At 50.6% G+C, this 25,738-nt stretch overlaps 1 protein-coding gene across 6 annotated transcripts in view; it reads right to left on the reverse strand.

Moving 5' to 3' along the window:
- Nfatc1 (nuclear factor of activated T cells 1) overlaps nt 1-25,738 on the reverse strand; it is a 131,845-nt gene that overhangs the window by 30,763 nt on the left and 75,344 nt on the right. For 4 of the 6 annotated variants that reach the window (XM_031366137.1, XM_031366136.1, XM_031366135.1 and 1 more), the window contains exon 9: nt 21,852-22,526. In XM_031366137.1, coding sequence (XP_031221997.1) covers nt 21,852-22,526 — 675 coding nt within the window. The remainder of the gene's footprint in view (nt 1-21,851; nt 22,527-25,738) is intronic. The other 2 variants (XM_031366139.1, XM_031366140.1) reach the window with 1 other exon arrangement.

The following is a 25,738-nucleotide window of genomic DNA, read 5'->3' on the forward strand; positions in this document are numbered from 1 at the left end:
ATGGGTGTTGAGCTCCCAGACTGTCATGGGATGAGTGGATGTGACTCTCTTAGGGAACATAAGTATTTTCCAGGACAAAATGATGGAGCATGCCCACCGCACTCATCCAAGTCCTCAGCTATGACAGTCACAAGGGTACTAGTGTTCTCTGGTGAATTTTCTAGTCGCTGACTGTCAGGGGGAAGGCGGAAAAGCCCCGGCAGTGGATTGGAAGTCACGAGGTCTGAACTGAATGCAAAGTAGAATAGAACTGCACTCCACCACCAAGCCTGTGCACAGGGCTCAACATGGCCACCCAAAGGTTATGCATTCTCTCCCCTTGGGCTTAGGCATGTTATCCTCCAGATTCCTAGCCGTGTACATGTGTCTTGGTTATCAGAGCAAACATCCGTGCTTGGTTTTCAGGTCAGTGCTAAGGTTAGCTTTGTAAGCCTCTTTCTTGTCAGATGTAGCCGTGAGATCCGGGCAAACTGGGAAAATGGTGGTTTGGCAGAGCTGAGCCACCTCTACCTGGACGCCCACATGCCCACACGTTCCATTTGTCCCTCTTTCTTGGTGGGACTGTCTGAAGCTGAGCAGTGACCCAAGCAGTGACCCAAACGCATTAAGAGGCCAGTTGAATATCACTGCGCTGGGGAGGGGGCCGCCCTCAGCCCGGAGAATGAGGAACCGGGAGAGACAGGTAGAAATATTTTGGGTGATATTCAGATGCCTGATTCTCGTTCTTAGATGCTAGATTCAAACTTAAAGAATTAGAATTCTGGTTCATGAACTTCAGGCCATGTGATAGCATTACTTTCACATTTAAATGTTTAATAAACATAGATAAGGGCCAAGCTTTTAAAAACACCCCCCCCCCAGCTGTGGTATCTAAACACTTTTCTTTGTTAACGAAGGCACTGCTCACTTGGTGACACAAAGCCTACCCCTTCAGCAAGGACTCTGGCTTCAGCAAGGAACAGAGCTGCTTGTGCCTCCAGACTCAGGAACCCAGGGCCCAAACTGAAGACCCTTAGCAAGGGCCGCCTGCTGGCACGAAGGCACCTTCTTCCCCTGAGCTCTGTCCTCACCCTTTCCACGGAACCCCACATCAGACCATGTGGGGGTCCGGGGGACCTTTCCACGTGGGTTGACCCACTGCATAAATAAACACACTCCACAAAAGCCTTGGCCACTTGCTGACTCCGTTTTCCTCCAAGACACAGAAAAATGCATGTTTTCCCCAGACTTCAAGCCATTGAGAATATTTTTATTTTTAAGAGAAAGCCAAAATAACTCTGTAAAGAGTAAAACCAGACAGGAAGGGCATTCTCTCCCATTCTGATGACTAAAAGGTAATTACAAAAAGTATCTGCTAGCCTTCCCAGAAAATGCACCTTTAACTAAAACCTGTAGCTAAACTTAGACCTGGAGCCTAAGAGGAGAGCGATTTAAGTGAGCAGAACCAGAAATACCTAAAGCTGAGTCCGATTCCTAAATAACTAACCTCTAACAAGTGCCTGCATTGGCTGCCTCGAACGCTTACAAAGGAACAGTTCTTGGAATGAGAGAGGCCTGTGGTGATGGCGGCTGAAACTCTTAGTGAACACACATTTCCGTTGCCTTAACTTTCATTTCCAGGGGGCATGACACGTGTCTTTGCCTCTCTGTGTTCTCAGTGAGCTTCTGTGTGAAGAGTTCTTGCTGTTTCTAGATACCGTGTATCCAGACTCTGTATACAGACTCTGGCCTTACATGAAGCCCTGCATTTACACAGGAGCTAAGGGAGAAAAGGCCGCATGAACTGAGGTCAGAGGGCAGCAAGCGGGAAGAGATGTGTTCATCCCATGCTGGTGCCATCCAGGGGTGGCATGGGTCCATGCTCCTAGAATTTTTAGATTTCTCAAGAAGGCACGACCTAGGGGCTGTATATCAGTTGTCCTGCATGTCAGAGCTCTACATTATGAGTTATCAACATTAGCAAAATGGCAGTTAGGAAGTAGCAACAAAATGAATGTATGGTTTGGGGCCATCATAATATGAAGAACTGTATTAAAGGGTCACAGCAACCTTGGGAAGGTTGAACACCTCTGCTCTAGAGGGTCTATGGGGGAGACACCTTCACAGGTGCACATTTGGATCGGCCATCATCCTGTGTCCAGCGGCCTGTATGCCCACAACTGCCCAGTGGCCGAGTCTAGGCCATGTCTGTGAACCAGGCAGGGGACACATGTTATCAGTGTGTGTCGTGACCACCTCAGCATGGAAAATGCACACTTTCGGCATGTCCAAATGTGACCTCGTGCTTCTGCCTTTCTCAAAGTTGCTTTGGGAAGCAGCACAACTTCTCAACTTTCACTAAAAAGCAGGCGGCCACCCTCTCTCCGTGTCCTGCGCCTATCTCGGCCTCTACTTATTTTTATCTTTTAATCATAATAAGCCACCGCCACGGGGCTTGCTATTTTCGGAAGGGGAGAGAGGGACAGCGGAAGGACAAGTGACAACAAGTCACGGTTTTAATAAAACATGACCCTCCACCTGGAGCCGGGCGCGCGCTGACGGGCGCTGCTGCTGCTGCGGCTGCTACACGGGACTGTCAGCCGTGAAGACGGAATGATTTTCCTACCGTAGGTAGCCTGCTTCCCTATTTAGCCTGAAAACTCCGGAGCACGCAGACAGCCGTGTGGAAACTCCAGCGGGGCTGGCCACGTGGCAGGAGATTCCACAGGCCTGGCCATCCAGCTGATGCAGGCTGGGGAATGTTTCCATATCATCTGCGCTGCTATTTTATCTGTGCCAAACTCCATTCAGCAATTACTCACCAGCAAGTACCTTTTTTTTTTTTCCCTCCCAGGGCTTTCCTTGGGTTATTAGAAAACACAAAACACATCTCCCCAAATTATGAAATTACCATTCAACAGAATTAACGGAATTGAAAAACAAAACAAAACAAAAAAAAAAGTTTAAGTGAAACTAAAGCCTGTGGCCCCCGAAGAGCGACCAGTATGAATTTCCACTTTGGCTTCTTCAAATTGCTCTGGCCTGTTCAGCACGGGCCAGGGTCTTGGCGCAAAGACAATGGCAGGCTCTCCTTCTTTCTTGGCACATTGGAAGAAACAGAGGGATTCACATAGTGCTGTTTTGAAATACGGAGTGAGAAAGTCAAGGTAGCCGTGTCAAGATGCAGAAGCTGCACTCCAGGGCCCTGGTTCTCACCTGGAGCTTGGGGGGATGCCAGCTGAGGGTCCCCACCAGCGGTAAGTGTGAGGCAAGCGTCAGGTGCTGGATTTTAGAAGGTCTGCTCGTTCAGCAAAGCAGACAGCCCTAGACTGCCTGTTTCCCATGCTTATGGGGGAGTGAGGTAGGGTAGGGTCATTTGACCTTGAACTAGAGCCTCAGATTAGAAGTTATGAGTAATTCTGTCAGGTGTGACCACTTTCTTTTGTATAAGCAGTCACTTACGAAAAGGGACAGAGAAAGACGTTGGGATTTGATGTTGAACAACCCAGCAGCCTTGGCCTTTGGCAGGGCAGATGAAGTGGGCGTGTGCCTGTCCTTGACATGAAGTGTGGGGGGAACCTGCCTTACTTGTCTGTTAGGTCCACTCTTATTTGAAGATTGGCACCTCTCCAAGATGGCACTGGAGTGTGAGGGAGATGTCAGTAAAGTGCTTGTCATGCAAGCATGAGGACTTGAGTTCAAATCCTAGGACCCCACAAATAGCCATGTGCTGGGGTGTGCACCAGATGGAGAGGTGCGATGCCTGGGGCCCACTGGCCAGCCAGAAAGTCCTAGGCCAATGAGAGACTTTCTCTCAAAAAACAAAGTTGGTGGCTCCTGAGAAATGACACCTAAGGTTGACTTCTGGCATGGGCGCATGCATGCGCACATGTGTACACACACACACACACACACACACACATTGATTGGCAACACACACACACACTGATTGATGTAACTGACCCATTTCCCATATGAGGAGAAGGCACTGTGGGTACCATGCCTGCAGGTTCTAGGATCTGGCGCTGCCCTATGGACTGACATCCTCAATCTTTCTGAGCTAAGGTCCTCTACTTATCATAGTGATCATGGCCTGGGCTGAGGGACCCTGTTTCATCCACATCTTCTATGAGTATGAGGCAAGTCAGAACACTCATAGGTTCTGGCTGACCCATAGCCATGACGCTGTCCACAGAGGAGACCAGGAGAGCCTGAAGCTGTGTCTGTTCTTATGTCTCTGGCAAGATGTCCTACACACATTTCCATAGGAGACCAAGCCTACACCCTCCAGAAAAATACACTTTCTATTCCCTCACTTTTGAACTATTCCAAATATTGCCGAGTCCAGGAAGCGATGATGAATTTGTTTCATTTTTCTTTATATTTTATGTGTATGAGTGACTTGCCTGCATGTGTCTCTGTACCACGTGCGTGGAATACCTATGGAAGCCAGAAGAAGGTATCAGATGCCCTGAGACTGGTGTTGCATCTAGTTGTGAGCAGCCGTGTAGCTGTTAGGAATCTGAAAGAGCGGCCAGTGCTGGTAACCACAGAGCCGTACCTCTGGCTCCATGAATTTGCTTCCTAAAAACTGAAGTGGCGATGCTAAAGGTGACGTTCTAACTGACGTTTGGGGATGTGTGATGGTTCTCAGGATGTGGTAGCAAATGGTACTGAGGAAGGAAGAAGGGTGCGTGCAGAGGCTGAAGCTGCTGCTGGCTTCCCCAGGGGTCTCAATCCCTATACAGAGGCTAATCTGAGCAGGACATTGCTACCCTCCAGCCCCACAGCTTTAGAGCCTGGCACACATCCTGACTGCAGAGGTCCCGAGCCCTGGGATCACCTGAAACAGCCACTCAAGCTCATCTGCTGAGCATGGGTCACCTCAGGGTGGCGGCTGGGCCTGATTGCTCTGAGTCTGTAGGGGCTGACATAGCTTGCCTGGCCCATCCTCAGACACTGGAACAGGAATTCAAATGATGCTCATGACACTCCTTAGTCCCATCTTGGGTGGGCAGTGTGGCTTTTAGGTAACTGTTTTTGAACATTGCTACTGTAGCTCCTGGCTCTTCAGCAAAAGCCCTATGGATCCCTGCAGCTAAGAGGCACAGGATGGGTGGGTTCATCCTGCGTCCACAGTAAGGGCCCTGTGTTCATAGCAAGCTGCTATTTAGTGGGACTTGGTGGCCATTTTATTACACTTTTCTGGGGTTGGGGAGGGTAAAGAGCGCTTCTCTTGAGCTTCCTCAGTGCTAGGACTGCAGGCATGCACCACCATAGCTGTCTGTTTTCATAAAGTAACTGGAGACAGGGTCTCCTTATTCTTATTACATAGCACTGAGTAGACTAGAACTCACTAGGTCGACCAGGGTGGCCCCGAACTCAGAGACTTTGCCTTTCGAGCGTTGGGATTGAAGTTGCGCGTCACCATGTCCAGCCCGTGAGCCCTTACCTCTTACCATACACTTTACCCCCTTCCCAGGGCCTTGGGTTCGATCTCAGCTAAAGTCCAGATGTCTGTAGTGATACCTCGGGGTGCAGAACTTCCTGCCTGAGAGAACCTGCCCCCTACCCCGAGGCCTGTCAGCCCCAGGCTCCCTGTCTTTCTCTCTCATCACTAGGTGTAGGGGAGGAGGGCTCCTCTCTGACTGTGACTCTGCAAAGCCTGCCTCTCCTGCCTGGCATTGTCTTTCCTTCACCCTGACTAGTGGGGTCTGTTGATCTCTGGTGATGTTCCTGAAGGCTCCAGGAGTACACAGCACGTCGGCTCTTCTGTCCGAGCTTGGATAGGTTACAATCCTTCGCCAGGATATCCCTCCTATATCAACTCCTTCCAAGGCTACTAGTCCCTTCTGGGCCACAGCCAGGCACCCCAGGGTACAACTGTGGGCTCCCACAGGCTGTCTGACTCTGCAGGCTGCCCTCTAGCACCCAGATGCAGGGCACCTCTCTCCCTCGACAGCTTCTGCTTGTGTTCTTGTACACCCATGTCCACACTGCACCTTTCTGGCCATCTATAAAGGCTACTTGTCTATCCCCTGTACCCGTTCCCCACTTTCTCAGAAGCCCCTACGATAGGACACCTCAGGGATCCTGTGTGCTCCTCCATGCCCTACTGAAGCCACTTGGAAGATAAATCTGCCCAGCCACCAACTGCTGACAAACACGACCTGTTACAGTCCTTACTTCATTAGTCTAAGACCTGTACAGAAAGCAGAGGTTCCTGACTTGGAAATCAAGGAGAGGGAAGAAAGAGTCAGAAACAAGCAGGCATAAGAGACTCTGTGATCTTGAGCACATATTGACCCTGGAGTGAAAAAAAAAAATCCCAAGATTGAATTTTTTGTATTGATTATCCAATTATTAATCTTTACAGAGGTTATTCCAACACAGCACATAATGAGCAATTCATCAAAGTATATTAGGTGCCATGGAAGTTGCATTCAGTATAAAGGGCCATTAAGTTCTTTGTAATTGCACATTACTGGAGCCTTCCTCAGACCTAAATCAAATCAACAGGACTGGTGTGCACCTGCTCTAATTGACTCTGTGTGCTAATGCACGCCACGAGCAACTGCCCAACACCAGGCCTCACTGCAGGGCCCTGGCTCCCAAAGACCACGGGTCTTAAGGACCACCTCAGCCCCACCTATAGGGAAAACCTTGTCTGAGCACAGTTCTCAGAGACCAGTGAGAAATCATATGGAGGGGCCCTAGGCTGGGATGTGCCTGGCCTGAAAGCTCCCCATACCTTCTCTGAGGAAACTCCTCATCTACTGCTCCCAGATTTATCAGCCTGCCTGGAGAGGGCCAGTCTTCAGAGCCACCTTCGTCACAGCCCCCACCCCAAAGCCAACAGGGATCTGGGGCCGGCGGGGAGACCGTGGTCTTCTGGGAGGCCCATCCACCCATCTAGCCTGCCTGTTTTGTTGTGATCTCAGATCCTTCATGTCCAAAGCTGAAGCTTGACCCTTCTGACTCATGGGGACAGTGCGTATGGCCCTCCCTGTCACCCATTGTTCAGATTTTGGGTGTGGAACTTCTAAACTAGACTCGCTACCTCCACCCAGCTTCCAGAGGGGTCAGTGATTCGACTGCCTCAGAGACCTAAAATGGTGATGTCAAAGGGGCTTAAGGTGTGTGTGTGTGTGTCTGTGTGTGTGTCTCTGTGTGTGTGTGTGTATTATACATGTGCACGTGTACATGTGGAGGCTAGAGAACAATCTTAGCTATCATTCCTGAATGCCATCAGCTTATTTTGAGACAGAGTCTCTTACTGCCTGGAAACTTGCCAAGTGAGCCAGGCTGGCTGGCTAGTGAGCTCCAAGCATCCGTCTGTCTGTCTGGCTCCCTAGTGCTGGGATTACAGGGATCTCCATGAGCCTCTGTGTTACCCAGGCACTGGGGATGGAACTTGGATCCTCTCCACAAATGCTTAACTGACCAAGCTAGCTCTCGGGACTGGATTTTGGTTTTGTAACCTGTCTGTGGGCCACTCTGCGGGCAGGCAGGGGTGAAATGTGGCAGCAGTGCAGGGGTGAAGTCAGGGCTGCTCACTTGCTTTCTTCCCTGAGGCTCAGACTCAGAGCTTGAGTAAGGCTTCACAAACCATGTGGTGCGATCGCCTCCATTTGTGGAATTTCTCCTGAAGGCCCTCCTGGCAGTGTTCTGTAATTTTAGCATTCCCTTCTCCCATAAGTTTGTTCTCTAAGGAACCTTAAACACACCTTCAGAATAAAGACCAACACACAGATAGCAAATGATTAGTTTGCAGGCTACCTGGACTTGGACTGAGGTCCGGAGGTATTCTGAGGCTTCGTGAGTAATTTACCTTGACCTAAGTAGCATAGGGGCTTCCACACACAGTGAGCGGTAGCTGCTCTGACTGAGATCCAGTGAGAAGACAGGGATCTCTGAGGAGACTGGGGAGGTAGGAGCAAACAAACTTTGAATGTAGGTACAGGGACTCCTGGGTAAGGAGGCATAGGAGACAGGGATGGATCCCAAAGTAAAGGAGACAGGGAAAATAAGACCATCTACCCACCCCCCTCCCCCCACCATGTAAGGAGACAGAGTCCAGGAGTGGAGTCAGGGCCTGTAGGGCTCAGTTTCCATTTCCCCTTCTTCACAAACAGGGGACACCACGTGAAGGTTTGTTCACATGCAGAAGCAAGGTTAGATGAGCCACCAGAGATCTCTGAGTGAATCAAGTCCTGGTCAGCAGGCTGCACAAAGAGAAATGCATGTCTGCACAGATCCTGGGGAGCAAAGCCTGAGGAAAGTCCCAGAACCTTCTCCTACCCTCCACATGGGTACACAGGGTATTTGCTGAGCTCAAGCCCACCTTTGACCCAAGGTCAGCTCCCTGTCTGACTGGTCAGCTCTCAGCTTGCTCAACTCCTAGATATGGGAGAGGTGGCAACCTGGGCCCAGAAGCAGCTGTGAGTGGAACTGAGTCCAGAGCTGGTGCCTCACGAACATTAGCACATTAGGAACTGAAGGTCATGAACCCCATTTCCAGCCTGGCCTTGAAAGCAGACAAACAGGAAGCAGGAGGAGGGGACAGGAAGTGGCTTGCTGGGGAAGGGACCACAAGGGTCTCGTGTAGAGGCCAGCACCTCTGGCTTGGAACTCAGGTAAGAACCAAGTTCTGCCCCACACCTCCCAAAAGATGTTCTTTAAATGAATGAATCTCCCGACCTCCATCCACATGTCCTGTGCAGAACTTTTTAGTTCTGCATGACTATGACAGGAAACAGCAGGAAGGACAGAAAGCTGGCCCTCAGTCCTGGGGAAAACACTGTTTCCATTCAGCAAGAGAAAGATACTCTTCCATAAACAAATAAATACATAAATAAATCAAACGCTACAATTAATATGACAATGAAAGCAATGGTGTGGGAGATGAAGAGAGAGAGAGAAACAGGAAGAGAAAAAGAAGGGAATTGAGATAGGAACAGAGTCAGAGAGATAGGAACAGAGACACAAAAAGAGAGACAGTAATAAAGAGACAGTAAGAGATACAAGGAGAGGGGAGTAGAGTCAGAGACAAGATATAGAAGGAAGAAGCGAAGGGAGAGAGACAGAGACACAGAGAGAGACAGAGGCGCAGAGAGAGACAGAGATGCAGAGAGAGACAGAGAGACAGAGATGCAGAGAGAGACAGAGAGACAGAGATGCAGAGAGAGACAGAGGCACAGAGAGAGGCAGAGATGCAGAGAGAGACAGAGACAGACAGAGAGACAGAGATGCAGAGAGAGACAGAGAAACAGAGACACAGAGAGACAGACTGACAGAGACACATAGACATAGAGAGACAGAGAGACAGAGACTGAGCGAGAGAGAGACAGAGACACAGAGAGAGACAGAGAGGGGTGAGTCAGAAAGCTACTATATCCATTCACTGGAGTTTGGGTAAGAAGGGCAGGCAGACTGCCTTTAACTTCCTTTAATTCCACATGACCACTTAGTTAACATGCAGGATTTGACAAACACTCCAATCCTCTTTCTTTAGTTAAAACACACCGCAGACTCACTCCACGGCTCCTTACTCCTTCCCCCCTCCGTGCCCCCACCCCTAGCTCCAGACGATATGGATCAGGCCAGAGCAAATATCCAGGTGACTGAGACTGGCTTCCTCCTTGGCCCTAGCCAGTGCCTGCCACCTCACCCCAGCCATTCCTTCACCTTTTTTTCTCTCTCCAGCCATCTGCCAAGAGGAAATAACTTCTCCATGCTGGAGTCTAGGAAACCCAGGAAACAGTCTGAAATCCACAAAAATAATTGAAGTTCGCTTTTACTGAGCCATTCAGCTTCGCTCTGAGTTTTATTACAATGTCAACAAGAGTTTAATTTGTTTTAAAGTTTAGGTTCTTAAACTGGAGTGATATACAGTAGTTTGCAGCTTGCTGGCAACAGCTACTGTGGAAAAAAAATGGAAAGGGGCGCATGCAGGAGAGTCTAAGTTTGATGCAGTGAAAGCGGGGAGCCTAACCAAAGGCAGCAAACGGCATGCAGAACACACACGCACTCACATGCACATCACACACACACATACACACACATATGTGTGCACACAAACACCACACACACGCATGTGCACACACACATGCATTTGCATACACATCACACATACACACACACACATCACACATACATGCACGTGCACACATGCACACACAGGTGCACGCACATCACACACACACCCATGAGCACGCACACACACATCAAGCACACACACACACCACACTTCTTTCCCCAGCCTCCATTCTGCTGAAAACACAGTTGAATACAGCACCAAGTCACCCTGTCACCTGGCAAGCCAGCCCTGTCTCTGGGTAAAGGGCTCCTCCCAGCTCAGACTCTCTTGCCATGATCTCTGCAAGAACTCTGCTCCCGAGCCTCTGCCATGGATTTTCCAGTCCTTGCTGGGTGAACTTAACAACCTGGTAAAGTCATTTGTGGAGACAACTGAGGCTGAACCGTAGACACACCCACTTTACAGCAGAAACAAGAGAAGGGGTATTAACAAACCAGTGGCTTTAAAAGCGGGAGCCCTGGGCTGGGGAGAGGGGCAGAGCAGATCCGTCTTTGAGTGTGAATGTAGCCTTGGCTCTTTGGAGCACAGTCCCAGTGACCTGCGCTACCATCAAAGGACCCAACCCCCACAGGCTGGGACCACTCCCACGTCCCATCCCTGACATCCCTGAGTCAGATGCAGCTGTGAGTTTTCCCTCCTTATTCCCATCCTGCTCTGGGAGGAGCCTGAGCCTGGCCTCCTGTGTTTTCCAGACCCCAACCTCCTACCATATCTGAATCTACAGCTGGAAGACCTGATAGGGACAGGCTCCATCTGAGAAGACTTCATAGTGTGGGAACAGGGCTGATAAGACGCCCCCTCCCAGGGAGTGACTGGGATTGCTCCCTGGGCCGCCTCTGGCTTGGGAACAAAGCCTTTTGGTGACAGATAACCTCTAGGGGGTCTGGATGCCTGGCCCATTGTCCTGTGTATCAGACTTGCTAGACTGGGGGCTGCAGGGGCAGACACTCTTAAGTGTCAGTGGCCGTGCCATAATCTGGAAGGAAGGAAGAGCCCTGCTTCAGAACAAAAACCGAACACAGTAAAGGGTTTTTCAAAACTCCGTGCAGCCGATCTAAGTGACATTACAGAGACGCCAGAACTGGAGTCAGAAAGCTCCCAATCAGAACACACCATGAGGCCTAGGCTGAGGAGTTCACACCTCAGCCTAGCTTCCCAAAGTGATTCTTAAGTCGGTCTAGCACTCTGTGGTGATGACTCCCAGGCTCATTTCCTGTGAGAATGTCCGGCCATCAAAGTTGGTTCACATGGCAGAAACAGAGAAGGACCTCCAAGCAGGACCACAGAAGGTGTTCTATGCCACACACACAAGTCCAAAGTGAACCTCTCTGCACATCACACACAGAGTTTATTTTACAAAGCAGGAAGGTTCTGATCTGCAACCCTGGTCCCAGTAGACTCTTGAAAGCATATTTTACATACGGCGTAATTCTCTTGCGTCAGAAGTACCATTCAATAATATTTTAGTAAATTGACAAGTTAATTTTTGTTTGCTTTTTTTTCTTTTTCGAGACAGGGCCTTCCTGTGTAGGCAAGGCTGGCCTTGAACTCACAGCGATCCTTTTGTCTTCTAGATTACAGGCGTGAGCCACCTCACCCGACTTAGAGTTATGTGATCCTGATAAGTGATTCCAAAGGTCCCTGGAAGAGGCTCCCTTGTTCTCACTGCGGTAGATCTCTGTCCACCGTCCTTTCAAGGACAGTTGATACACACGGTCCATGGATTGCTGACCCACCTGCCTATCATCTTCCACTCGGCCCCAGGCTTCCAAGTCCACCTGAGTCCACTTCCTGAATCTGTGGGAGGACACTTCTGACTATTCACCAGTTGCTGGGTATTATAACTGTTCTAAAGAACTTCAAGGTGGGCAGTGATGGTGCACGCCTTTAATCCCGGCACTTGGGAGGCAGAGGCAGGTGGATTTCTGAGTTCGAGGCCAGCATGGTCTACGAAGTGAGTTCCAGGACAGCCAGGGATATACAGAGAAACCCTGTCTCAATGAAAACAAACAAAGAAAGAAACAAAAAAGAACTCTAAGGAACACTTGTACCATTTAGGAATAAACGGATGGATTATATGGTAACCTTACTTTAGCTTTTTAAGAAACTGTCAGTTTCTGTTCTCCCTGACTCTTATCAATAATATGTCAGGAATCCATTTTCCCATTGTCTTCTACAAAATTTGTTATTCACAGTCACACTAATGAAATCTTGCTGTGACTTTTAATTTGCATTCCATAATGACTAATGATATGTAATCATGCGTTACTCAAGGGCATGAAGAGATATTTTGAAGAATATGTCCCCAGGGGTAGTTTCATCATGGTGGGAACACTGTAACTGCACCTGGATGGACTATCGGAGCCAGAGGATCACATTGTAACTGCACCTGGATGGACTATTGGAGCCAGAGTATCGCATCCCCGAGTGACATAGCCTTGTGCACCATTGTCTCATATTTGGCCCAATATCATCTTATGGCTTATGGCTGCATATGGAAATGGCTTTCGGATCTCTGGACGTTTGGGCTGCACTGTAGGCATCCTTTATAGACTGTGGACACTTTGACCAGCCTGCTGTGTGGTCCTGGGCAGCCAGTGCTCACCTTTGTCTTTTCTCTTTCAGTGGTGTCTTGAAACACAACCATGTTGGATGTTGATGAAGCTCAGTTTGTCAGGTTTTTATTTTATCGTCTGTGTTTTGAATGTCATAGTTAAGACTAATCCAATGAAAGTCTTAAGATTTTCTCAAAAATTTCTAAAAACTTTTGAGTATACAATGAGCCCTGAGTTTGTGTGCGTGTATGCCAGTACACTGATGTGTTTGGTGTTGTTTGCTTTTCTGTATATGAATATATAATTGACCTGGTAACATTTGTTTAAAAGGTTAGTCTTTATTCTCATCAAATGGTTTGATATTCTTGCCAAAAACCACTTAACCATAAACCTAATGATATATTTTTGGATCCCATTCCACTGGTGTATAAATCTTATGCCCAAGCCACACTGTATTAAGAATTATGGCTTTATAATCATTTTTTTTGTGTATATGGTTTATGTTTGCATGAGGGTATATGTTTGGTGTATGTTTGGTTGTGTGATTTTGTCTGTGCATATGTATGGAAGCCACAGGGGGTGGCCTACTTTGTCACTCTGTGCCTGACTCCCTTGAGAAAGAATCTCCCACCAAACCTGGAGATTAGGCTGGTGGTCAACCACCCCCTCAACCCTTCTTTTCACCCTTTACTCCTAGTGTCATGGCTACAGACACCTGTGTGACCTTGTCTGGGTTAGGAGGGATTTGAACTCAGGTCCTCATGCTTGTATGACAAGCATTGTTACTTGCTGAGCTGCCTTCCCAGCCTCTATAGCTTGCAGCAAGTTTTGAAGTCTCCCAGTGTGAGGTCTCTAACTTTGTTTTCCAGTTTCAAAACTCTTTGGGCTATTCTGACTCTTGGAAATTCTAATTTTCAGGCTTAGTCAATTTCTAGGGGCAGTCCTTTGTGGTCTGGTAGAGGCTGTGTGTATTTTAAGACTGGCTTGAAGAAGGTTACTGTGTTGTCACTGTCTCTTGATGGGCATGTAGCTCATCTGCATTTTCAGAGCTGAAGTTCCCTTCAGCAGTGCTGGTGACCATGTGGCACTTACTGCTTTAGTCAACTTATACATAAGTGTCTTAGTCCTCTTAACAGTATCATAAGTCGGACCCTGTCCCACTCCGTGTGCATCTTTCATCCGTATGCCTGTGATATTCCCAAGTCTCTATTTAAAACAATAGCTTTCACATTATGCCTTTACTTCGTGTACGCAGAGGTTGTGAAGCGTGCGTGTGCCACAGCACGCATGTGTGGAGGTCAGAGAAGAACTTGCAGGAGTCCATTCTCCCCTTCCACTTTTGTGGATGCCCGGACTGGAACCTGGGTTGTCAGGTTTGATGGCAGGCAGGTACCTTACTCACTGAGCCAGGGGCCTGCTCAGTCTGATTCACTCTTTTGCTTTCGGAGTTGATAACGGTTTGATCTTTCCTCAGGTTTGTCGACTCTTCTTTTCCACCTGAAATCTTTTTGTTCAGCCCTCTGGGGAAATGGTCGAGTGCTGACCTCTTAAAATCCAAGAATCCAAGATTTTTCTACTTGGGTCTTTTTAAAGGTTAGTCTCTGTTATTGTTGATAGTCTCAGTTTGGCGAGACATGGTTTTTGTACGCCAATGTGATTATCTTTGTTGTTCCCTTTAGTTCTTCGGACACATCTACATAGCCAATTTTAGCCAATTTTAGCCTCTGCTGCTTAGCTGAAGACTTGAGGCCTCACAGGAACAGTATCTACTGCTGTGTTCTCCTCTTATGTCTGAGACATATTTTTTTTTCTGTTACTTTGTATAGCTTCTTTTTCTTTTTTAACTTTAACTATTTTCTTTTTAAAATTAGGCACTCACTATAGGTAACACATAACAGTGATTCTGGAACCGAGCTTTCACTTTTCAGGACTTGTTGCTGTGAAGCATTTCCTCTTGTTTATTTGCTTGCCTGACTTTCCTAGACTAGCTCTTTAGATTCTGTATTCCTTGCAGGGTGGTGATGCTAAGTGTCCTGTTCCCTACCTAGAAATCATTTGCTCGGTAGGCCTCCCTCCTGGGGCTCAGACAGAGGTCTGACGAGCTGCCGATCTGTGGATGGCCAGTCGCTCATGAAGTTGTTTTGGGTACTGAGTCATGGTGACATCTTCCAGCTTCTATCAGGAAAGGCCGAATGCTCAGCCACACCCTCCACGGCGGGATTCGGGCCAGGATAACCTCTCTTCTGCTTGTGTGGTCCCGAGGCAGCAGAGGCGAGTACCTGGTGTCTTTTCCTGAGTGTACACACGCATTTGCACACGTGCAGTTATCCAGGCAACTGAGGACGGCAGGGCTTTGTCTGGCTCCTTTGGCTAGTCTCTTTCTTGTTCACCGACATCATAACCTTGAATAGCTTCAGCATCGCCATTGCTGGGAGCGTAGTCGGTGGCAGCTGTTTTCCAACATACCTGAGACTGGAACTTGTCCAGTGAGCTTAGGGAGCAACCTGAGCTCAGACTGCACAACAGGTCTTGGGGGAAGTCCAGCCTCTCCCACCGTGGTAAGGTGGGAGACATTCCTCCTGGTGTTGCTCCACCGGATAAGGATGGGGGTAAGTGACCCTGAGCTAAAACAGGTTTCTTGAGCATATGCTTTTCAACTTGCCGTGTTCCCCCTTTGATGTCTAGATTCTAAAAGTGCTGACATGACAGACTTGCCAGCACTGTTGATGCTTTGAGGACAGTGGACATACGGAGATCCCCACTCCTCCCTTGCTTCGGAACTTCCACTTTCTTTCAGCCTTTGCCAGCTACCAGAGTACCTCAGAGAACCAGCAGGAATCCTGTGCTGAAGAAAGCAGTACACAGCTGGCCCCTCCATAGCTCCCCAGGCTGGCTCATGCCAGAGATCTGAGTGTCTGCTTGCACGTCTCAGGGTAGGGGGATAGTCCATGGTGGAGTTGAGCCTTAGGAAGACAGTATGCAGGATCTGCCACTCATGACTGTCAAATGACATTGCTTGAAGCTTCAGTTGTCTTTTGTGCCCAGGGAGGTGAAAAATGGCATCTTTTCCTGTTCACAGGAAGGTCCCTCGGGAGGAGTTCCACCAGCGGCCCCACGCACTCACCCATTGCTGCCACTGGGTTTCTTGTGTGTCAGCATCATGTGTCAAACCGGGCTGAGGACGATGCTTTCCGCATTGATGACAGGGCCCTCATAATTCCAGACACCAGAGTTCTTCTCCACCTGGGTAAATGTTCGTCTCCCCTGGATCCTCTAGATCCCGGAAGCAAGAACACACCGTCACATCTAGAAGGTTCCTTAGACAAGTGCTGTTGCTCCAGGAATAGGAAAGTCTAGTGCCAGGTGGGTAAGGGGGCCTTGCCAGTCTCCAGGAACAATTGTGACAGAGATCACAGAGGGAGTCAGCCACACTCCTGACGGCTACCAGCCGCTGAACTCCTGGAATGTGATGGACATACTTCTAAATGCCACCCGTGCTTGATGGTTTTGTGCTCTGGGGCCAGCATAGTGGTGCATTGTTCACTGGCTCGCAGATCAGCAGAATCGTCAGAATGTGTGGATTGCAGTGCCTTGCTCTGTAAACAGAGAGATGTGGAGAAACACCCCTAGGAATTTTCTGGAAGGATTTTTAACCCGTCCAGAGGAGGACAGCGGTGTTTCCACACAAGAAGGACAGCCACACGTGAACATGTTGCTGCCGGTCAGAGTTTGCCATGAGAAACAGAAGTGCCACAAACACCCACACGGCCACCCCAAAGATGGCTCCTAGCATCCTCGTGGCCTTGGAGGATTTCCATAAGGTCTTTGGCACTAACTAGCATAATCTTTAGGCTTACAGAATCTCTCTAGCTCTGCCCTTTGGCCTTTTCTGTTCTACCCTACTGGCTTCCTTCAAATGAACAATGTCACAAACTTTTTTTTGTTTTTCATCAGAATTGCCATTTATCAAAAGGTGTGCCAAGGGAACTCGGAGGCCCAAACACTGATTGGGGGTTGTCAGGAGTTTAGAGGGAGGTGGAATGGGTGGAGGAACCCCAGCTGTCCCTCCCCCATCTAATGCCACAGACAAGAGTCTCGCTCTGGCCGGCTCCCCTCCCCCTCCCCACGTCCAGTTTTTCTCAAGGGGAGGAGTGTTGGGGACTTGGGAAGAGAGTGTCGTGTAAGTGGGCCCCAGGAGGGGGAAGGACACTGTGGGGGAGGGCCCCCCCATTTCACATGCACTCACAATACTGATCTCCCAGGGAGTAGAAATTTGTCACACACTTTTCACTTAAGGAGGAAAACAAGCCTGGCAGACGGATTAGCACTATCTAAAGGCGATGCATTCGAATCCCCCCTCCCAGTGAGTAGAATACACACACGGTGGGATGACACCACAATTAAAATGCAGGCTAACCCCAAGTATTCCACGGAGGACATATACTGCCTAAGCTAAGCAGCTAGAAGGAGGGCACACAGCCCAGAAGACCATCCAACCTAATGCCTCAAGAGGCAGCTGCGCAGAGGAACAGCCACCCTCCTGCCTTCCTGTCGTCCACAGAAAGCACAGCGACTCACACCCTGAGACTGCAGGTTACCGGCTGCAGCAGCACAGGGTCCACGGTGGCCAAACACACCCTATTTAGAAGGTCTGACTCAGCAGGCAGCTCCCAGCCCTCACCACCTGCCTGTGTCTGCCTGCATGGAAGGGGCAGAGAGCATCCAGGTGGCAGCAGGTCTGTGCCCGATCCCTGCTTCAGTCCGTCTGGGAGCACACACTAACCCTTCTGGGACTTCCCAGCAACTTCCCTGGTAGAATTTGCCTGGTGTCGAGTGCAGCTCTACAAGAGTGTATCTAGATATAAACTGGAATTCTGAAGCCAACATCGGCTTGCCTGACGCCCTGCACTATGCCCGAGAGCTTGGAATCAGCCTTCTGGGGTTTTGCTTACCCTGCGCTGAACAGTTGGAAGCCCCACGGAGCGACAGCTACAGGCCTGGGCCTGGTGAACTCCTGAATGTCGGGAGAACCCTCCCCTTGGGGACTCCAAAGAGCTACTTGTACAGCCTCCCAGTCTATATTGCCTACGGCGGTCTCAGACTCTGGTGGTGTGTAGTATAATCTTTGTGCCTCCCAACTCACAGGCAGGCACCCCAGGGTATGCGGGATTGGCCTGATGAGATGTATGCATAGCTGAATTCTTTCTCCTATCTGTCATGGGGTGGCCTGTGTCCGCAGTATTCGTGGCTTGGTATGTTTGATCACTCTCGCCATCATTGCTGGCAACGGGGAAGGCTTGGGCCTGGGCACCCTGCCAGTTTACTCAAACTTTCCATGAGGAAAGCTTTTTGTTCTCTTCCAGGGCAGCTTAAGCTCAGGAAAGAAGGGGAGGGAGAGTGAAAGAAACCCAGGCCGCCAGCAGACACGGCTGGGAGGCCTTGTCTACCTGCTTGTTGTTTTAATGACATCTAGACTTCTGGACACCCAGCAGCCTCTGATGGAGCTGAAAGGCTTGATTGTGGCAAGGGCTGCAGGGCAGTCACCAAACATGTGTGTTTGTGTGTGGGGGGGGTGGGGGGTGGGCACAGTAACAGACCGAGACCATACTGCCTGTAGGCAGCTCCAGCCACAAAGCTGGAAGCAGGCTGGCTGCGTGGCACCAAAGCGGTTCTGTGGCAGGGTCCCATCTGCACAGATGCCCTGTGGTATTTTAGGAGTTTCCAGATGTGCTTGCTTGAAGTGGAAGCTTTTTGTGCAAGGGAGATGCTCACGTTCATGTATGTGACCGAGAAGATCACGCCACGAAGTTCAGTCTCGTGACAGGCCATTTAAGCAAAGCTTACAGAAACAGCGTTCAGCTTTGGTGGAAACTTTTTAAAAAGACTGCGTGTAAAATGATGTGTGAGCCATGGCACTGGCACCTTCAAAATCTAACCATGAAAAGTTTAAATCGAAATCTTAAGCCTCATGTAGACTGCTGGAACAAAGAAAATTATTACTGAGGTTTCTGAGTGGGCCAAATACGTTTTCAGTGAGACTTTAAGAGTAGAAACGGAAAAGACCCCTGGAAAAGGATTTGCTTCCTATCCATAATTTAAATTGCTCCTTGAGATGAGGAGAGATTTGGAAAGTGTGCCACCCTCAAATTCTAATGTGTGGGGCACACCATGTACTGTGCACACAGACACTGACTTCCTGATGTCTCACGATGCCAGGACTGAGAGTTTATGTGTGTGGAGGGTCACAGGCTCTCAAAGCATGGATGTCGGATTTTAGAACTGCCTTTTCTCTTCATGTTCCCAGAGAACAAAATCAAAATGCCAAAAACCAAACCAACCAACTAAATAAACAAAAACCACATGAAAAACAGTCTCTGTTAAAACCCACTCCTCCTCCTCCTCTTCTTCCTCCTCTCCCTCCTCCTCTTCCTCCTCTTTCTCCCCCTTTCCTTCCTCCTCCTCCTCTCCCTCTTCCTCCTCCTCCTCCTCCTCCTTTCCTTCCTCCTCCTCCTCCTCTCCCTCCTCCTCTCCCTCTTCCTCCTCCTCTTCTTCCTCCTTTCTCTCCTCCTCCTCCTTTCCCTCCTCCTCCTCCTCTTCCTCCTCTTCCTCCTCCTCTCCCTCCTCCTCCTTCTCCTCCTCCTCCTGCCTCTCAGGCCAGGCAGTCATAAGATGGCACTGGCATCGAGTGAGCCCCTGAAGCCGGTGGACATCGTTAGAGGAGGACCCTAGATGCTGAAGGGCTGGCTGGGGATCAGCCTCCTAGATTGTTTACTCTGCCTTGCAGCTTGGGAACCTCCAGGTCACTGTTCATCCCTGTGTTCCTGCCAACAGGGACTCTGTCCTGGGAGATGACACAGGGCTGTGGAGAGGGCACTGAGTACCCACCCCTTCCATCTGACAAGGTAGATTCCAGAAGAAAGCCAGAGCCTGGGGCCTCTTCTACCCTGCCTCCAACCTAAATGACTGGGAGAGGATCACCCCTAACCTTCCCACGTTCAAATAAAGTGTATCTCCCTCTTCCTCTGTGTGTGTCTCCCCATTGGGTAAACTGAATGGAGTCTAACATCATGAATTAGATTTTGAGGTGATCTCTGTCTCTACCCTCTGTCCCTTCCCTAGGGAATTCTAAGACTCACTGGAAAAGACACAGCATCCAGGGCAGGTCCCCATGCCTAACACTTGGCTCTTCTTCTTAACCTTCGTTTCTTGTTTTCTAGGTCAGTATCCTTTACTTGCACCCCAACATGGGAGACTCTGAATTGTTCTCTCAGGGCACACAGTAAAATTCAACAAAAATACATCCCGTGCTACAAGTGGGCAGCCCTAGTCCGGAGTTCTGCTGTGTTGCTTCCTGGACACAGTGTCCCCTCCCCCAAAAAGGCTCACCTGCTCCCATTCAATGCCCACAACAAAGCTGGTCTGACGTCGGCCACAGTGGCCTCTGGGTCAGTGGGAAACCTGGCTAAGACCAGCTTCCTGTCTTTGGGCCAGAGGGCACTGCCCAGATGTGGGAGTTCTGGGCTGGCTGGTCATGTGGCCTCTGACCACATGACAATGCTCCCACAGGCCCAGACCAGCACTCCCTGAGGCCAAGTAGAAGGCGGGACTCTAGACACAGACTCTAGTGTCCGTCCTGGCCACAGTGTCCACTTTGGGCAGGTTCCAGGAACACAGATAGACTCTTCATGCTAAGGAAGTGACACTGGGAACCATCCCTGGGATCCCAGCCCTGCCCTTCTGTGTAAGTAGGTCAAAGACAACAGAAACTTGTCAGGGTTACCCAGGACAGCGACAGTCCTCCAACATGAATCCAAACAGAAGAGACCCAGGGAGGCCTGGAGCCTCCCACAAGTCTATCAGGGCTATTCAGAGGTGGATGAACATGGCCAGCAAATGGACCACAGAGGAGTACCTGGTTCCAGGTTCAAGAATTGAACCTACTTTTGAGCAAAATATTTTGCATGAATGATTTCCCTAAAGCTTTGAGTTATGAGTACAGAGGGGGATTCAGTAAGAAGTTTTACAGCCCTAGAACATAAGCTCTTGTCAACCAAGTGCCTTAGATGAAGGAGGTAGGGCAACACTGGGCCTGTCCACAGGGAGTGTGGAATATTCTCTCAACCCCAAGCCAACTTCCCCCATGCCTGAGGCATTGAGGAGAAGGCACAGAAGCCAGGACATACCACCCTCTTTCAAATGTTCTTCTCAAAGGTTCCTTTGGAATGAAAGGGTTGTCGGACTCACAGGCAGAGTCACAGGGGAAGCCTCAGAGGAGGGGTGGGGGGTGGGGATGGGGGGAGCTGAGCAAGCCCCGGAGCCATCCTGAGCCTCACTTGAGTCCAGGTGCAGGGAGGAGCTGGACCTGTTCCAGGTGTGCTGCTCGGCACCTGGGCTGGGAAACAGCCGACATCTGGGGAGACCAGCTGGCCTCAGAGGGAGCCCCAACTCCCACAGACAACCAACCACAGCAAACTGGAAAACACTCCCGAACCCACTCCCAGTGGGCAGTGCTCCTGGCCTTCCGTCACACATCTGGCCGCTGTGACGGTCACGTGGCCAGGAAGATCTCGCTACTCATCAGGGACAGCGAGGTGTCCGGGAGAAGAGTTAAGCAAACCCATGGGGAGCCACAAAGGCACACTTGGTCATCGTGGAGGAATTTTAGGGTTCAGAGAGTCTGTGCCCACCACTGGCAGTCTAGGTACAGCTAGACACACAATATTCGTGTCTGCTGCTGCCCAGAGGTGCACTGCCCTGGAAGGACGAAAGCCATCGTGGAGCGAGGCCCCTTGGCATCGCTCCCATCCGCTTGGCTCCCGACACTGCCATCCCATTTGAACATTTGGACATGGCCACCTACAGTACCACTGTCCTGAACCAGGCGCTGACTTAGACACTTCTCTCTAAGAAGCACGTGGGTGCTTGAACCACAAAGGCCACACTCCGGGGGAGGCCTTTTCTGTTGTGACTATCTGAGATTGACATGGGCAGTCCTTTGCTTTACTTTTTGACACCAAGGGTCAGAGAACTCAGTTTGAGCCAATCTGGCTCAAGGCGGCGGGGCTTACCAAGATTACCAGGGTAGAACCGCCGATATGCAGCCTGCTGGCTGGAGACGGTTCTACATAGGCGGAGCTTGGGACGGTCTTCCACCCGTGTCTCCCTTCCTTCCCCAACTCAATGGCTGCGCGCACACCTGCTCAGCTTTGGGCACTTACCATCATCCAAGTACAACTGGTCCAACTCCTCGGGCTCTTGCTTGATCACTACAGGAATAGGGGCCAAGTTATGGTCACTGTCCTCACACACCTCTGGCAGTACGGCTGGAGATTCATTTCTTTGAGCCTTCTGCAGTTGTTGCTGCCGGTGGCCCAAGTCAGGAGGGAAAGCTGAGGGCTGTAAGCAGGTTGGCTCGTGGGCAGCAGATGGAAGTGGAGAAGAGGGGCTGTTGGGACAGAGCACTTGTTGGCGACCAAGGGGACAGCTACTGTTCAGATGTGGACTCACCTGCGGCTGTAGCCTGGCGGATGGGGGCTGCTCAGGCGAATGGGGCTGAATGGCCATAGGTCTCGGCACTTCCTGCATGCTGGGGGCCTCCGAAGCTGGTGGCTGAAGTCCAAGGTGACCACTGTGGCCCGGGTTGGTGAGGCCCTTGGTGTAGGCAGGAGAGGAAAGGTCATGGAGCTTCGGGCTTGCATTGGGAGGTGTGGGCATCAGCGTGTTCCTCTGGGAGCAGGGGGCAAAGCCAGCCACGAGGCAGGAGCCGGGGTCGGGAGGCATGGTGAGCTGTTGACTATAGTAAGGCCTTGGCAAAGGACTAAGTCCCTGGCTCATTGGTCCACAGGTCAGAGCTGGCTCAAAGTCGTCCGTGGGTTCTGTCTTTATAATTGGAACTGTGAGGAGGAAAGAAAAAGTTAAATAAACATAAGTTGCAGATGGGTAGACTAGGCTGTGGCTAGGATACCCCATGCAAAACAAACAGCGTTCTGACTGAGCCCCTCTGTCTCTCCTGGTTCTCCCACCCAATTAAAAACAGGGTGCGTCACTGGCTGAGAGAGTCACAGCTGGTTCTAATACGAAGAGGACTATTTTCCTTGGAATCTTCCCCAGCGCTAGCGTGCTATAAAAATCTATTTGCAAACGGCAGTAGGAGCTTTGGGCCTGAGGGCCCGTGGATTTGTAGCAATCAAAGTGAAAACTTCAGCTTGGAGGTATTGCTGTAACGCGGCTACTGACGACGACTCTAGTAAGTTCTGCTAATATGGAAACCGAGCCTGCATTGAGTTGGCTTTAGTGAGGATCCAGAGGTGAATGACCATCTGAGACAGTAGAGAAGTCAGGACCCATTGAAACAGAAGGACACTTTTCTGTGGGCAAGCGCACCGTGTCTCCATGTATCTCTCCTGGCTCACACACCCAAGTAAGGACTCTGCAGCCTGGCTCAGGAGACCTGGCAGCCCCAGGAGACCCCACAGCCCCAGGAGACCCCACAGCCCCAGGAGACCCCACAGCCCCAGGAGACCCCACAGCCCCAGAAGACCTCACAGCCCCAGGAGACCCCCACAGCCCCAGGAGACCCCCACAGCCCCAGGAGACCCCCACAGCCCCAGGAGAGCCCCAGCCCCAAACAGGGCCTCCCAGATCTCCCTCTCCACTTTTAACAAGAAGGCCCCCAGTGCAGGGAAGAGCCACAGAAGATCTGAAGCCTCCATGGCCTGGAACTACCCCCAGGCTGTGGCCAGAGCGGACTCCAAGCTTCTGCTTGGGGGCTCAGTTTCTACAAGAGAGTTAGGATGATGAGAGTGTCAACAAGCAGACCCTGGGACCCCACTCTCCCCACTGATGTCCTGGCCACTGTTCTCTTGTTAGTCAGTCTCTTTCATCAGAGAGCCATCTGGGTGGCTGAGGTCCTTGGCAGGTGACCGTCAGCAGCACTGTCCCGCAGAAGCCGTGTGCAAGATGGGCATACAGACTTCTCTAATATGTCTCTCCTCTTCACACGCTACGCATGGAGGGGTTTGGCAGCAGGTCAGCCACGTGAGGGACTGCCCAACCACTAAGGCCTCTTTAAGAGGCACACACACTCCACGTACAAACACACATGTCACAGAGGGAGGCCCGGCTTCTCCGTGAATAAATGAAAGCATATCTGCATTTTGAGGAAAAATCTTTAGCTACGGTCTGAGCCAGCAGGAATGTGCATCTGTTCTTCATTAGGACCAGGCCCCCGCGCCACCAGCTGCTGGGAGCCACGAATGTGGAACTCTTCTGAAGCCAGGCTCCATTGGGAGCTTCCTGGGAAGGGCAGCCTCCCGCACAGAACGGCCCCCACTGTAGGCCTGGAGGTTCTGCCCCAGACTTGGGCTGGGGATAAGTTGTGGCTTGTTGCTCTGTGGGCCTTCTCCTCACCTCTCAGTGGTAGGTCACATGACCCCCCCACCCCCCAAGCACCAGTGGCTCTGCCTCTACAGAAGGAAACAGAGCTGTTGATACTGCTGTTTCCCTCAGCCCATTTTTCTCTCATGCTAGTCTTCAGGGCTTCTGGCTTGAGTAGGTGAGGCAGGAGCTGGAGCGGCTGAGCCTCAGAAGAAGCTGACAGACATTGCAGCAGAGGATGACAGTGGCAATTAGACTGTCAGCTTGAGACCCTTGTACTCCGCCCAGAAGCCACTCCACTCTTGGCTGGAGTAGCACTGTCCTTCAGGTCAGTACTTAGCATGCAAGTCCAGGTGACCCAAGGTGTGACCCCAGGATGACCCTGAAGTGACTTGAGAAGGTGAGCCAAGGACAACAGCTAACGGAGAGCTGATCTTCAAGTGGTGCTTCAGGGATACACCCCCCCCAAGAGAGGCGGTGGACCCCTGCTCATGGGTGCCTGCCATGGGCACTGGACACCAGGTTGCTTGGGCTGGATTCGTGCCAGAGACGCTGCACACATCTGATCAGGTGGTCATGTGAGAGAATGGGAGAGCATCTGTGGGCTGCCAGTGTTTCCCTTGAGTTAGATGTCACAGAGGTGGGACATAGGTCCCTGGCAGTGTGCTTAACAAGGTCTATAAAGGTCCATCTGCCTAGAATCTGGGGCTGACCTCCAAGCCACCCCTGGGTGTCAAAGAAGGGAGGCATCTGTGGCTAGGGGAGTGGACCTAGTCACACAAGAAGGCCAGGCACATATGGAGATTGAAGTGCCTTAGGGTCCAGACTGCGTGTAGACAAGCACTTGGCGTCTTTATCAGTGCGGGATCTGGGACAGCTCCTCTCAAGTCCTCCCCATTGTGCTCCCCATCTGTAGCAGTCCACAGCCCTGACAGCCATGAGTTGCCTGTGGAGCTGTGGTAGCAAAAGAAACAAGGAGGAATAGGGCTCCTGAAGCAAGTTCTCCTTACACACACACAGGCACACACACACACACACACACAAACACCACAGCGCTTCCCAGAAAAGCCTCCTAGTGAAGGCCTAGTCCAGTTTACCAACACTCTATCCTCTCGTCTAAGGGGGAATCAGAGGTGCAGGCAGGTACCGGGCTCTTTTCTGGGCAGGTCCCCAGACTGCCTTGTGGGAGGGGAGGCTCTGCTAAGAATGAGAAGGACGGTGGACATCCTGGCATTTAACAAAAACAGAAGGAAGGGAAACCCATCCCTCTGTCATTCGAAAGTTGGATCTATGAGATGAGCTATGGCCCCGCCCTTCCTGAGGACTCTCTCTCTCTCAGGACCTGGTGAGGGGCAGGAGGACGGCTCTACAGCTTACAATGAAATGTGTTACACAGGTACTAACTCAGCTCCAGGCACGAGCCGTCTAGACAGCTCTGTGGGGGTGAGCCATGCTTCAGAAACGACCTCCACTCAGTATCAGCCCAGCTGGCTCAACCACATTGTAAATCCAGAATTGGCAAGGACCTGGTAGAAGTCAGACCCTGAGAGGCACCCGGGGCAGAACTGTGTCCAGCCAGTTTCTGTGATCACAGGCCTGACCCAAAGCAGGGACTGATGTCGCTAAGAACAAAACTACACCCGCAAGAAGAATCCTGGGTATGAGTTGCTCCATGCAAAGCCAGTATCTGTGTGTGAAGGTTCAGTTCTAAATGAGACCGGTCACTTTT

This window comes from Mastomys coucha, unplaced genomic scaffold (genome assembly GCF_008632895.1).
Source record: "Mastomys coucha isolate ucsf_1 unplaced genomic scaffold, UCSF_Mcou_1 pScaffold13, whole genome shotgun sequence".
NCBI lineage: Eukaryota > Metazoa > Chordata > Mammalia > Rodentia > Muridae > Mastomys > Mastomys coucha.